The sequence below is a fragment of the Haemaphysalis longicornis genome, unplaced genomic scaffold (genome assembly GCF_048455015.1).
Source record: "Haemaphysalis longicornis isolate Haplotype H1 unplaced genomic scaffold, Haemaphysalis longicornis Haplotype H1 scaffold_5, whole genome shotgun sequence".
Classification (NCBI taxonomy): Eukaryota; Metazoa; Arthropoda; class Arachnida; order Ixodida; family Ixodidae; genus Haemaphysalis; species Haemaphysalis longicornis.
Window position 1 is genome coordinate 111,460,253 of NW_027526385.1, and position 12,763 is coordinate 111,473,015.

The window sequence follows — 12,763 nt, forward strand, 5'->3', positions numbered from 1 at the left end:
AGCTTGTGCACGCCAGTTGACATACGGAGAGCGCGGTGGTTTGGGGTACCGCCAATCCAGTCGCTACTTTCTCCGCATCCTTGGTGAAGTCACTCCTGATTGTGAGACTGGTGAGTGTTTGACCCATTCAGGAGATCACTGCAGTCGCTGCCATTTGGTGTCGATAGAACGCCTAGGAATGGGCATGAAGCAGCCAACACATACTTCTGCATACCCCACATTTCAGCGGCATTGCGTTTTACTGACTCTTTTTTGGAGATGCAATGAACCAAACGTGGGCGTTCTTCGCCGGAAACGTCCTAGTTTATATACATCAAAAATTGGTTGTTTCTTTATTACCTCAGCCAAGGATATTCTGGTAGCCCAATAGTCACCATAACGTCACATTCAATCATCACAGAATAATCACTCTTTTCAAGGTTTTATTTAAAACCATGGGATAGTTGCGAAGATCCGGTGAAGTCACATGAAGAGCTTAGCTTGAAGAAATGATAGCTTGTTGGAAACATTTAGGTATAAACACACGGTCGATCCTGTTATGGTATTTCACTGTATACAATTGGAGCGTTCAAAAGCTCTTCATGAGTTTTAATATACATGACGGTCACTAGAACGCCGCACCGCCGCATGACGCTTAGCGCCGCAATGCTCATTTAGGCCCAGCCATAGCCCTTGAAGTTGTTACACAGACAATTAAACACACTACAAGTGCAATTCCAGCCGAGATTTGTGCGACCTACCATCGTGGTAGGAAAATGACTTCCTCAACTCGCAACACTGTTTATGCCAATCCAAGCACTGTGAAGTAGTACCTGCTGAGTGCTGATGGTGGCTCAGGTCCTATGATAAGTACACAGCGTCCTGCGGCACACGAGGCTTGCACCGTCCACACCAGAGGCATGTCGTTCGTCCCAGCGTTATACCGGTCATTCGCTGACCGATATAGTGGCGCAGCGACCCAACGAGCTCAGCTTCGTCGAGCTGTTGCGGAGGGGGTGCGGCGAGCCGGCTCGATTTGATGCTGCAACCGAGCAGTGCGATTCCTCTTGGGTGTCCACTGGCGCATCCTCGCACGCCGCGTCACCACTGGCCTTGTGCCGCTGGTTTCCTTGTATCGTTAACATCGTGAGCCTGTTCTTGGCATTCTGTGTGACGGAAGACGCATCCTTGTACCTGAAATGCGAAGGGTTGTTTTAAGAACACCTGAGAAATATCAACGTTGAAAAAAAATTAGGGTAAAGACAACTTTTCTCCGTTCAACAAACCGAAACAGCTCGAAAAGCAAATATTTGTTAGGGCCCTTGAAGCATTTCAGCGAACTTGTAACAGCAAACTGGTTGACTAAAACGCGTAATTTCGGTGCGGAAGTTCATGCTCAGCACGAAGAAGACCAGGATTTTGAAGAGACAAGACAGGGCTGAGCTTTGCCTGCCTAATGCTCAATAAATGCTTAGAATATCTGCCTGATTGCTATACAGATATACCATGAGCTTCATTCGTAGCAGATGTTTCAACGAGTATTTCAACAGGTAGCGCTAGAACACGGCTCAAGGAAATTGAAGATAGGCCGCTGAGCGCAGGCAATTTCTGTCTGCCGACTCACAGCAACCAAAATAAGAGCGCGGATACCATTGTACACAAAATCAATATTCCATGCATGATAATAGCAATCTCGTTATATGACCATTTACGTAATGACAGTTTCACGATTCATTGCTATGCTTGTGTATAAACATGCTGTAATTCCCTTGAAGAAAGTAACTTAAATGGAAGTGCCGATATCGCGCGTGTAAACCATCAATAATACATTGCAGATAGCCAATTAAAATTAGGCTTGGCCTACTTCTAACTCGCCTTAGGGGTCATCAATATATGGACAATATGCGACTTACAATCGTAATTAAAACTATTTTAGTAGCCATCTTCACGACATAGAATCGCACTGCATACGCGTTTGCGAGGCGAGGACAAATGTTTGAGCGTTTTCCCAACTGGACGTGCAACCTGATGTTGACCGCGAATACATTACCTTAGGCAACGTTTGTACAACTGTAGTGCATGAAGTTGTTATATTTCACTTTAGGTTCCGTTGCAGCCCTTCCCTATGCAATGCTCCTACAACAGGTGAGGCTATTCCTTTCTAAAGTTTTCCCTTAACCCTGAAAAGCATATTCACAAGTAAAACATGAATCTGGCGTTTGTTACGCAGGTGCTTGAGCAGAAAACAAGGTGAATTGCATGCAAGACACGCGTTTGCATATTTCACGGGAAATTATGTCGTCAGACACAGTTGAAAAAATTGGCCCAAAACTAATTTCAAAAACCTGCACCCCCCGAAATTGGCACAGGATATCGTAACATTGCCCAACATATTTTCTTGCCAGGATTCTAAGCCACCACTGCTTTTATTTTTCCCGTAGTTTTGTATTCCACAAATCATGTACGCCACCGCATCATGTTGTGAAGGTTCATGGCAAAAGAACAAATATGCATGCGTGCGGGAAACTACCGGGCATTCATCAAAGGTCTGATGAATGCCCGGTATTCATTCATGGTCTTATCAAAATCATGGTTCTTTATTTTGCATGGTTTCTTCGTGAAAAGGCTTGAAATTGCCTCGGAAACTACTTCTGCCATCCGTTTGATTTCTTTGATGAATTATTCAGGCTGTACAAATTACAACTGCATGAGCAAGTGCATATACACACACACTTATATATATATATATATATATATATATATATATATATATATATATATATATATATATATATATATATATATATATATATATATATATATAAATATATATATATATATATATATATATATATATATATATATATATATATATATATGTACGCCACCGCATCATGTTGTGAAGGTTCATGGCAAAAGAACAAATATGCATGCGTGCGGGAAACTACCGGGCATTCATCAAAGGTCTGATGAATGCCCGATATTCATTCATGGTCTTATCAAAATCATGGTTCTTTGTTTTGCACGGTTTCTTCGTGAAAAGTCTTGAAATTGCCTCGGAAACTACTTCTGCCATCCGTTTGATTTCTTTGATGAATTATTCAGGCTGTACAAATTACAACTGCATGAGCAAGTGCATATACATATAAATATATATATATATATATATATATATATAGTCGTGAAGTAGAGTCCTTAGTTGCTGCAGTAATACGCACAAAGTAGAAGTACGCTCTTCGGAGACTTTATTTCCAACGTTTCGACCGGAGACAGGTCTTCCTCAGGAATCGCGTACTCCTACTTTGTATATATATATATATATATATATATATATATATATATATATATATATATATATATATATATAAGACAGAAAATAAGTGTCGGCAGTCAAGAAAACCTTGGGGAGCAAAGGGGAGGTTGTGGTGGGTCATAGAAAGAGATGAAGCATTTTTTGAGTCAGAAAGAAATTTTTTTCTGACTCAAACAATTCTTCTTTCTGACTCAAAAAAATTTTCATCTCTTTCTATGACCCACCACAACCTCCCCTTTCCTTTCCGAGGTTTTCTTGACTGCCAACCCTTATTTTCTGTCTTATTTCACCGAGCCCCTCATGTCCCATTTTCTGATTCGCTATATATATATATATATATATATATATATATATATATATATATATATATATATATATATATATATATATATATATATATATATATATATATACATTAATATATACCAAATATAGGGGGACGAAAGTGACCAACTGCGGTTTTTCTGGCGACGATCTAGTACCTAACTGAAAAATGGCAAAATGCAGGAAACCCATGAACTTTTCTTTGGTCAACTTGATTTTGGTTAAAGTTAAACAAAAACACAATGCACAATGTGTGCGGCGGCATTCACGTAACTTTAAACCGTCCTCCCTACGACGTACTTCCTGTCCTAACAGATATTTACGATTTGACTGTGGATTGCAAACCGGCCATTTATGTTACACTTTTGTTTCGTGGGTTTTCTGAACAGGTGTTACCTGAGAGCTCGGCGCGTGCAGAATCCATATCGACTGAGAAGAACGAACAGGTCCCGCCGATATTGCTTGGTGAGGATGGCGTACAGGAACGGGTTCGCGCACGAGTTGAGCGGGTAGAAGAAGACGAGCAGGATCTTGGAGTGCGTGACGTCAATGAGGGGGTAGCCAGCCACTGCCGTCAGCCCGAAGAAGGCGATTGGCGCCCAGCACGCGAAGTCCGTGAACACCAGCAGCGCCATGCGCTTAGCCACCGTCGTGTCTCCTGCAATGCGCATCAGAAACGTGTAAGGTGCACAAATGTTGATTGATTGATTGATTGATTGATTGATTGATTGATTGATTGATTGATTGATTGATTGATTGATTGATTGATTGATTGATTGATTGATTGATTGTAGGGTTTAACGCGCCGACGCAACGCAGAGGATGAGGCGCGCCGTAGTGGAGGGCTCCGGATTAATTTTAACCACCTGGGGATCTTTACGTGCGGCGAAATCTCGAACACACGGGCTTTTTTGCTTTTCGCCTCCGTCAGAAAAGTGGCCGCCGCAGCCGGGAATCGGACCCACGTCTCCGTGCTTAACAGCGCAACGCCTTAGCCACTGAGTCACCGCGGTGGGTAAGTTGCACGAATGTGAAAAGAGAAGAATTACCATTAGAAACGTTTACTTGTGTTACGAACATTCAGTAACCGCCGAGGTGGCTACGTGGCGCTAGAGGTGTGCTTCTATGCCCACGGACGAAAGGGCGATCCCGGCAGCGGTGGCCGCTTTTCAGATGGAGGCGAAAAGCGAATACGCCCGGGTGTGGATAGTTAGGTGGGAGTTAATGATACCCAGGTGGTCGAAATTATTTCGGAGCCCTCCACAACAGCGCACACCATAGCCCTGGTGTAGCTTAGTCACGCAATTTTTTTAAACAGTTATTATACTTTTGGTGCTTATGTTCTGTAAGAGCATCTCACGCGGTTAACTGCATCTGTGCGCTTTTTCGAGGCAAGCGATGCCGCCTTATTTATTCCAATGAAACAAGTTTCACGCTTTCAATGGCGTAGCCTTAGTTTGTGCACGCAGCTAGCATTTGGACAGTGCTCGGGCACACTCAAACGAATCAAATTGGCAAACTTTGCGTCTGTTGCAGATTAGGTAAAATACTCTAACGCTTCAAAACGCAGAAAACATACAAAACATGGAATTTTCGTGCAATTCAATTTCCTCTTTGTATGGGAAAATATTGCTTCAAAGGGTTATATTTAGATTTTGTGATCAGCCAGCTTTAGGTATGTTGTTATTTTTGTCCTGATAGTTTTGTGGCTAATGCAAATGTGTGCTACGAAATGCTAATTATACGATGACTTGCACTGATAAAACAACTTTGATGCCAAGTAAAAATGGGGTTATAAAGTACGTCTTTTTTTAAAAAAAGCATTAAACATACACAGTAGAAGTTCTGCATTCGTGACAGCGCTTATGAGGATCGGGCGGCAGTGGTGGATCATCAGAATTTTTTACTTGTTTAGAACATGTTGCAACTGGTGGAATATTATTCAAGAACACAAATACTATGCTTTCAAGTTGAGTGGAACTGCTGTAATCTTTTTGTACTTCATTATGCTCCCGAACAAGCGCACGCTGACTTAAGATATAAATACTTTTATTATCGTTCTTTCCTCTATCTCGTGCTCTGTTTGCAATTTATTGATTTTCCGCAAGGCTATCTGGAAAACGTTTTTGAGTGCTTTACAGGGGCGTGCGTTCTGCAGATGATTGCAGAATTAATATGGAAGCCCGAAGTGAAGCGCGAGGAATTCTGTTCCCGAAGGAGAGATCTTGGAAAGAATCTGGCCCTAATCGCTGGCTCTAAGATTGTGACTAAGCTTTCAAATACGGGGCTGATCGATATATCGGCACCCTATGGCGGGCGGGAGTATTTGGGCTGTCTTATGAGGTTTATTTGGTATAGTACATTCGCTATTGCTTATAGAGGAATACGGTATATTTACTGCGCGCGCTAATCTTAGACTCTTGTTTTTAAAATTTTACACATTGAACTCGACGTGCAATGAATAAAGAAAGACTAATAATAAGTTTTCATCTCAATAAATTTTAGCTTGCTTTTTGTACATGTCCATAGAGCAGTGTGTACACAATTAAAAATTGATGAATAAAGTGGGTCTGCTACTTACAATAACCCGTCTTTGCAAGAAATGCGTCCGAAGCTAAATGATTTAATATACAGTATAGCCCACTTGTAGCGAACCCGGTTATAACAAAATAGCGGCTATAACGAAAAATCTTCGTTTCCCATTACCATTTGTATACATAAATTTTATGTCCAGATATAGCGAAAAGCGGATATAACGAACTGATTTCAGTTTCCCGAAGGGTTCGTTATAAGCGGGCTCCAGTGTACCTAGTTAAAAGAACAAGGTATCCATGGTTACTAAGGCGGCGCAGAATCACGAATGAAAGGGAGGTCTTCTATTTAAACAAGAACTTAATAAACAGGCCGACGAAATACGCAATTTGTAACGTTGTTTTCTTTCGAATAATTTTCTGCGCATCCTATCTCAGCGCACTCTCAAAGTGGAGATACGCACCAGCCGTCGATGCATGCCGCCCCGCGATGGATGCGTACATGCGCGCATAGCACGCGCATATGAGCAGGAAGGCGATGCCGTTGGACGACAAGAGCCCAGCCAAGTAAGCCAGATCAGCGGGAGCCCTAGTCTCCATGGGAAGGCAGATGGACGTCCGCGTGTAGCTGCTGACGCCCAGGATAGGGAGGAGAGCCGCCAGCACGGACAGCGCCCATCCCGCCGCCATGACGCGAGCCGCTGTGCGTAGTCGGAGGCGACGGTTCAAGTGGATGGCGTAGGTGATTGCGTACCTGCGACAAAAAACGCAAGATCTGGTTTATTCGGTGAAATGCATGCTTCTTTCCAATTTGATATGCGCATCCAGAAACCAAGCAGAAAAACTGCTTTAATACTTTTCAACTCCATCAAGTGCCTGTGATGAATGTTCTGACGCCGCGAGGTAAACGTTTGTTTCAAGGTTATTGTGCATCTAGACACGTTATATGGTTACGTATTTTCATGATTGTTAGTCTGATTATTTTCTTGTTTGAAAATTCACGCGGAGTGGAAGGGATGCCACGACTTATAAATGAATCCGGTGGTAAAACACTGTTCGTATAAAAGTGAAACACATAGAATATAGAATACTACCGAGTGAAACAAAATTCGCGTTGATGAGCAATAAGGTAATGTCATTGACCGACAATAGCCCCGCACTGAAGTTCCGCATGGTGCACCTCGCTGCTCAATCGCTGCGTCTGATAGAAAAACGTTGATAATAAGTTAGCATGACGTAAAGTTACACTAAAAACAATGCAAATTGCGATACTGACCAGAAACACTACCGAAAGTCACATAAACCTCAAAATTACTTGCGCCCGCACCAGAAGACAGGAATTTGAACACTCGTTTTTATAGTTCTTTTCTGAGTCTGGCACAACGGACCTGCTTGTTTAATAATCTTACTCAGCGCGTATAGGAAAATCGGCGACTGTTCAGTCTCAGTGTGGTAAGATTATTGTATGGACAATTTAACTATCATTTTATAGCGCTCATGGTGTCAAGAGGTAAAGGAAAGTAATTTTTATCAAAATAGTTGCAACAATGCATTTATTTGTCCATCAGTGCAGTTGTAATGGTGTGGGTATTTTTATGCCGTTCCTCTTGTGTAGCAACTTTCATAATGAACGCAGCGTGCTATGCAGCAATCGGAAGGGGGATCATAACCACTGTTTGATGGGCATTTCTTGATCATTTAGCATTCCAATTTACACTTTGTGAACTCCAGGTCCGTAACTTGAGGAAGGACTCATACCATCTTTCAAGCGTGATGACGGTAAGTGTGAAGATAGACAGCTCCGAGGCAAAGACGGTGAGAAATCCAGCCACCTGGCATCCGGCGCCTGCGCAGTCCATGAATAAAAAGTTCAAAATCAACGAAATACCAAAGCAGTCGTGCATTACACTGCTCAGAAAGGTGATATCATTGCACGGAATTACGCAGACGCACCCGTCCATCTGACGTCATGCCTGCTATTTACAGGAAACACATAAAAGTATGACGTGGTTCCAATACGCGCGGCCAGCAAAGCATGGCCGTACACACCTTTGGTTAGAACCCGGAAAACGGTAGTTTTTGGCATTTGAAGAAAGAGTTGTCTGTTTACTGGAAGGGTTTTCAGTAATATGTCTGTTCAGGAGTTATGGTGGATACTGCCCCTATTTCACATCGGTAGCCTGGTGTACAGCAATACCGCGAAACGTCCCCAAAACGTCCGTACAGTCACGGATATAATGCTCATACAGCTACAAGAGAGCTGTGAAATAAGGACAAAGTAAAGAGTTGCCTATTATAGATACTAAGATTGGTAGGGAAGTTAGAAGAAGTGAATACCGTTAAGGTAAATAAAATCTAGGAAAAAATACGCAAGAAAATACGCTAACGTCTGTATTTCCTCCGCATGCGATTACAGTTTTTATCATCCAGCAGCGCATTAGTCCACCTAATGAAGTTATTTAGGAATGGTGCGAACGGCATAGCAGTACATAAACTATGTTTCGTCTGTAGAACGTGTGCGGGTAGCTGTCAGCTAACCGTGCTGCCAGGGAATGGCGTGGTTGAAGTAGGCGCCAGCCGAGTGCGCGTCCACGGCAGCCAAGAGGAGGAGGTAGGCGCCCATGCAGAGGTCAGCGAAGGCCAGGTTGCACATCAGGAACTTGGACACGCTCAGCCCCCAGCGCGAGCTGAGCAGCACCAGCATGACGGCACTGTTGCCGACCAGAGCTGCGACCAGCACTATCCAGATGGCGCACCGAAGCCAGGCCGTGCCCATTACGTCTTCGCACGGGTTGAAGGCGTCTGGCACAGGAGTGCAGAGGACTCGGCGGCTGGCCAGGGCACCGCAAACCACCTGGAGCTCGGAGGATCACGAATTATTTGCGAAATCAACAAAAGAGACCGAACGTAATACCATATTTTGGTATTTTATTTGCATATGGCGGCCCGCTGTAATCCAGTGGGAATATTGCAGTCGAACTGAAATAATATAAACAGCTCGAAAATAAAAATCACACTTCAGGCGATAGTAGTGACACCAGCGTTGCTACCAGTCAGCCTGTGATTCTCTGTCGAAATTGAAATATTGCTCATTCATACATTGAAAACTGCAATACATCGTATTTCATCGAAAACTTTCATGTGCCAGAAATGTGATACGTAACAATAGATTGTGTGTTGACGTCCCCGAACGCTTGTTGGAGAATTTTATTCGGGACTCCGAACTTAGTACGTAATTTACGTTGGCTATTTTCACGCTGCATATGTGACTATTATAAGAAATGTTTTTCAAAAATCAGTACTTGAAATAAATATTGCACATCTGTTTTCGTATTGAGCTCCACGCCTTCTTGATTGCATTTTGAAAGTTTCGGTCATAGTATTCGCGGTTGTTTTGTAAGAACAAAGGTTCTGTGGCTATTAAAAACAAATATCTTTTCAGTAAAACCTTACGAGTCGTCGTACGTTTACAATAATGAGACAGTGGGGAACTGGCTTATTTTTGGCTTGATAATCTTTTGGCAGGGCGGACCACCCTAGCGGATGAAGAATATAACTATGGGTTTAAAAAAACTTCAACTGGGCGATCAATTCTTAAGAGCATATCAGTTTTAACACTTACAGTCATGTTTCGTTGAGGTCTAACTTCTCCATGAAAAAATCCGTCGAAGAGTGGGGCCGGGCTCGTTCTGTTGCGGACATCATTTTTGGTTGTTTTTGTAGCTGGTGAAAAAAAAATATTGAAAGGCATATTCAAGCGCCATGTAAATATCTAAAGTGTTCAGATCAAAAGTATTACCCTCAGTTTTCAAAAATAGATAAAGTGCGATTGGGAATTATCGGTTGCTGTACACTATTTTGATGCCTTTTAATGTTTACAGAACCACCCAGTGCTCGGAAAGGGAACTTTATGGAAAAAGAGGGAGACGTTTCTCGTAATCAGATTTCTTTGATTCAACAAGTTATTAGTACGATTCTACAGCGCACCATAGGGAGATCAGTGGAAATGCGCGTGTCGTCATCCTCGAATATACAAGACACTTTCCGCATCCTAACTAACAGTGTACATGGCCATGCTTTAGCGGTCGCGCATCTTTGATATTCACTTCGAAATGACCTTCAAAAAAAAAAAAAGACCGCATTGGAACAGGAACTAACCGAGAAATTGAGATTTATTGGGCATCACAAGGCGTTCGTATCTCAATTGATGTGTTGATATTTGTGAATGTTCGCAATATCTGAAAAAGTGGCCTGACTAAACCTTTTCTATACCCCAAAAAGTGGAATACGGAGATAAAGTTTAAATTGCAAGGTCCAAATGAAACTGAGCATTTACAAAAATTCTTGTTATGTATTCAAACGTAAGTTGAAGATAACGCTGCTGTCCCCGAAGCAAACGTAAACGTGCCTATGTTTCGCGACAGCCACTTAAAGTGATATAACGAAAAACCAGCCAGGAGAACGGCCGAAATTTATTCTGTCCGTGACATAACTCCAAAAGATGTTCCTTCATTTCATTGTCATTGTACGGAATAGTTACAAAATTGTAAATAATTATATATTGGCTTTGACTAAACATCGCAAAATTCGAACTCCTTCACCGACATCAGGTTAGTAGCAAACGAACTACCATAACTATTTTGATTACTTGGATGACGCTGTCTGTATTCTGTTAAACATACATTTCCCATGAAAACTCTCACTTCCCCTTCAAAAGGGGTCCATTGAACTTAATTGAACGTGCTACATATTGCACCGCAAACATTTCACCGAAAATATTGGCAATGTGTCAATGAAGCCGATTTCGGGAACCCAGGTTGTTCACATTTTTAATGTAGCATTTGGAGAGCGTGTTTGTTTTAAAATAAAATGTTGATTGATCATCGGGTTTAACGCGCCTACGCAACGCAGACGATGAGGCGCGCGTAGTGGAGGGCTACGGATTAATTTGGACCACCTGGGGATCTTTAACGCGGGCCGAAATCTTGTGCACAGGGGCGTTTTTGCTTTTCGCCTCCATCAGAAAAGCGGCCGCCGCGGTCGCGAATCGAACCCATGACCTCGGGCTCAGCAGCGCAACGCCTTAGCCACTGAGCCACCGCGGCGGGTGCAAAGAAATGTAAGATTCTGTTTTTTAATGGATAGACACAAGTGTTGTAACACAAAAATAACACAATCGGATTGTATGCGCATAATTAAGAAACCAAAAACTGGACAACGTCATTACCAGTTTCACAACAAGCATTTGTATTGTCATATAACCCTCTTCGGAGCGGAAATGCGCGTATCTCTAAAAACACTAACCATGCCAAAATGCTGTGCTAGTTTGAAAGTGCCAAAGAATACACACCCATGAAGCTCCCGAAACGTCTCATTGGCGCTTCTCTTGCAATGCGACGTGAAGCTGGCACATCAGCTTCCTTGGTATCATCAAAGGCGGCAGGCCGCTCACTCATTGGAAACAGCCACTGGCGGGTGGCGGATAGCTGAGCCTCCAGATACCTCCAGACAGCTTGACCAACGGCTGAACTAGCGGCATCACTGGCCGTCGCCGTATTTCTTGCTAACACAACAGGGTCCTGCGAGAGAAATAAGACAGTTTGAACTTGCCTTTTCCTCTGAATTATCTTGAAAAAAAATTAAAGTCGTTCCACTCAATGTGAAAGCTGTCGGAAGTGCAGAGCAGTGGTTCGCCATAATGGGCTGTGCCGCCGTTATTCTCTTACTGCTACCACCCCATGGAATTCAAATTTCCCGCCTTCGCAGTGCTCGCGCGCCCCCTGCCTGAAACTGCGCCAGCCCGAGTTCTGTTCTCTTTGTGCTTTTCTCCCCGCACGTGCCGGCGTTGCACTGCCACATTTTGCGTTTACTATCGTAAAAACCAACTCAACGGCCGTCCTTAAAGGGGTCCTGAAATACCTTCCGCCGATGCATGGATGCACATGTAACCAAATAAGACAATGTATTAGCAATCTCCTCCCGCAAGAATTTTGTTAAAGCGATGAGTATTAGCTAAGAAATCGTAAATCAAAAACCGCGTATTATCGTCGCGCCGCGTTTCCTCCTCGCTTCGCTGTTGACGGCGCGAGAGCCTTCCCTCCCATGATGCTGTGCTCCTCCGCGGTGACGTACTTCCGCTATTGCGCTGCTCACACAGCCGTCTGCTACGGGCAAGCTTTGTTGACACCATGAATCCCTCACTCCGCTCAAGGCTGGAAAAGCGAACGAAAAATCTGGCGGAATTTGTGCGGCGGCCTGGCCTTGCCCTTTCGCGGTGTGCGTTGTTGCAGGGCAGCACGTGACTTTTAATCGGCGGCGAACTTGCAGCCGCTCGGGGTGGATCGTGCGCTCGGTCCCTTTCATGCACCGCGCACTGTTTATCCAAAAAGCGCCGTATCAGATGTGGCCCCGCTGGTGCAGGGTCTTATTTTGCGGTGGTGGTAATTCCTGCCGGCGGCATGTGAAAAAGACATTTTAAACCGATACAGAACCCGTGCACAAAACGCTTCAATCATGTGACCAGTTAAGCTTGGGGCTACGCGTGGTGGAGAGCGGCAACGTTGGCAAAACATGCTCCGGCACGGCTCTGAGCTTTCTAGCGCTGGAGCGAGGGCCG

General features: G+C 43.6%; 1 protein-coding gene across 1 annotated transcript in view; it reads right to left on the reverse strand.

The window, feature by feature from the left end:
• Nucleotides 1–405: 405 nt before the first annotated feature.
• LOC144139858 (uncharacterized) overlaps nucleotides 406–12,763 on the reverse strand; it is a 150,713-nt gene continuing 138,355 nt past the window's right edge. Inside the window, exons 11-17 of the mRNA XM_077672104.1 lie at nucleotides 11,498–11,726; nucleotides 9,770–9,870; nucleotides 8,686–9,001; nucleotides 7,906–7,993; nucleotides 6,612–6,901; nucleotides 4,013–4,274; nucleotides 406–1,173 (exon numbers count right to left, since the gene is read on the reverse strand). Coding sequence (XP_077528230.1) covers nucleotides 927–1,173; nucleotides 4,013–4,274; nucleotides 6,612–6,901; nucleotides 7,906–7,993; nucleotides 8,686–9,001; nucleotides 9,770–9,870; nucleotides 11,498–11,726 — 1,533 coding nt within the window. The 3' untranslated portion in view covers nucleotides 406–926. The remainder of the gene's footprint in view (nucleotides 1,174–4,012; nucleotides 4,275–6,611; nucleotides 6,902–7,905; nucleotides 7,994–8,685; nucleotides 9,002–9,769; nucleotides 9,871–11,497; nucleotides 11,727–12,763) is intronic.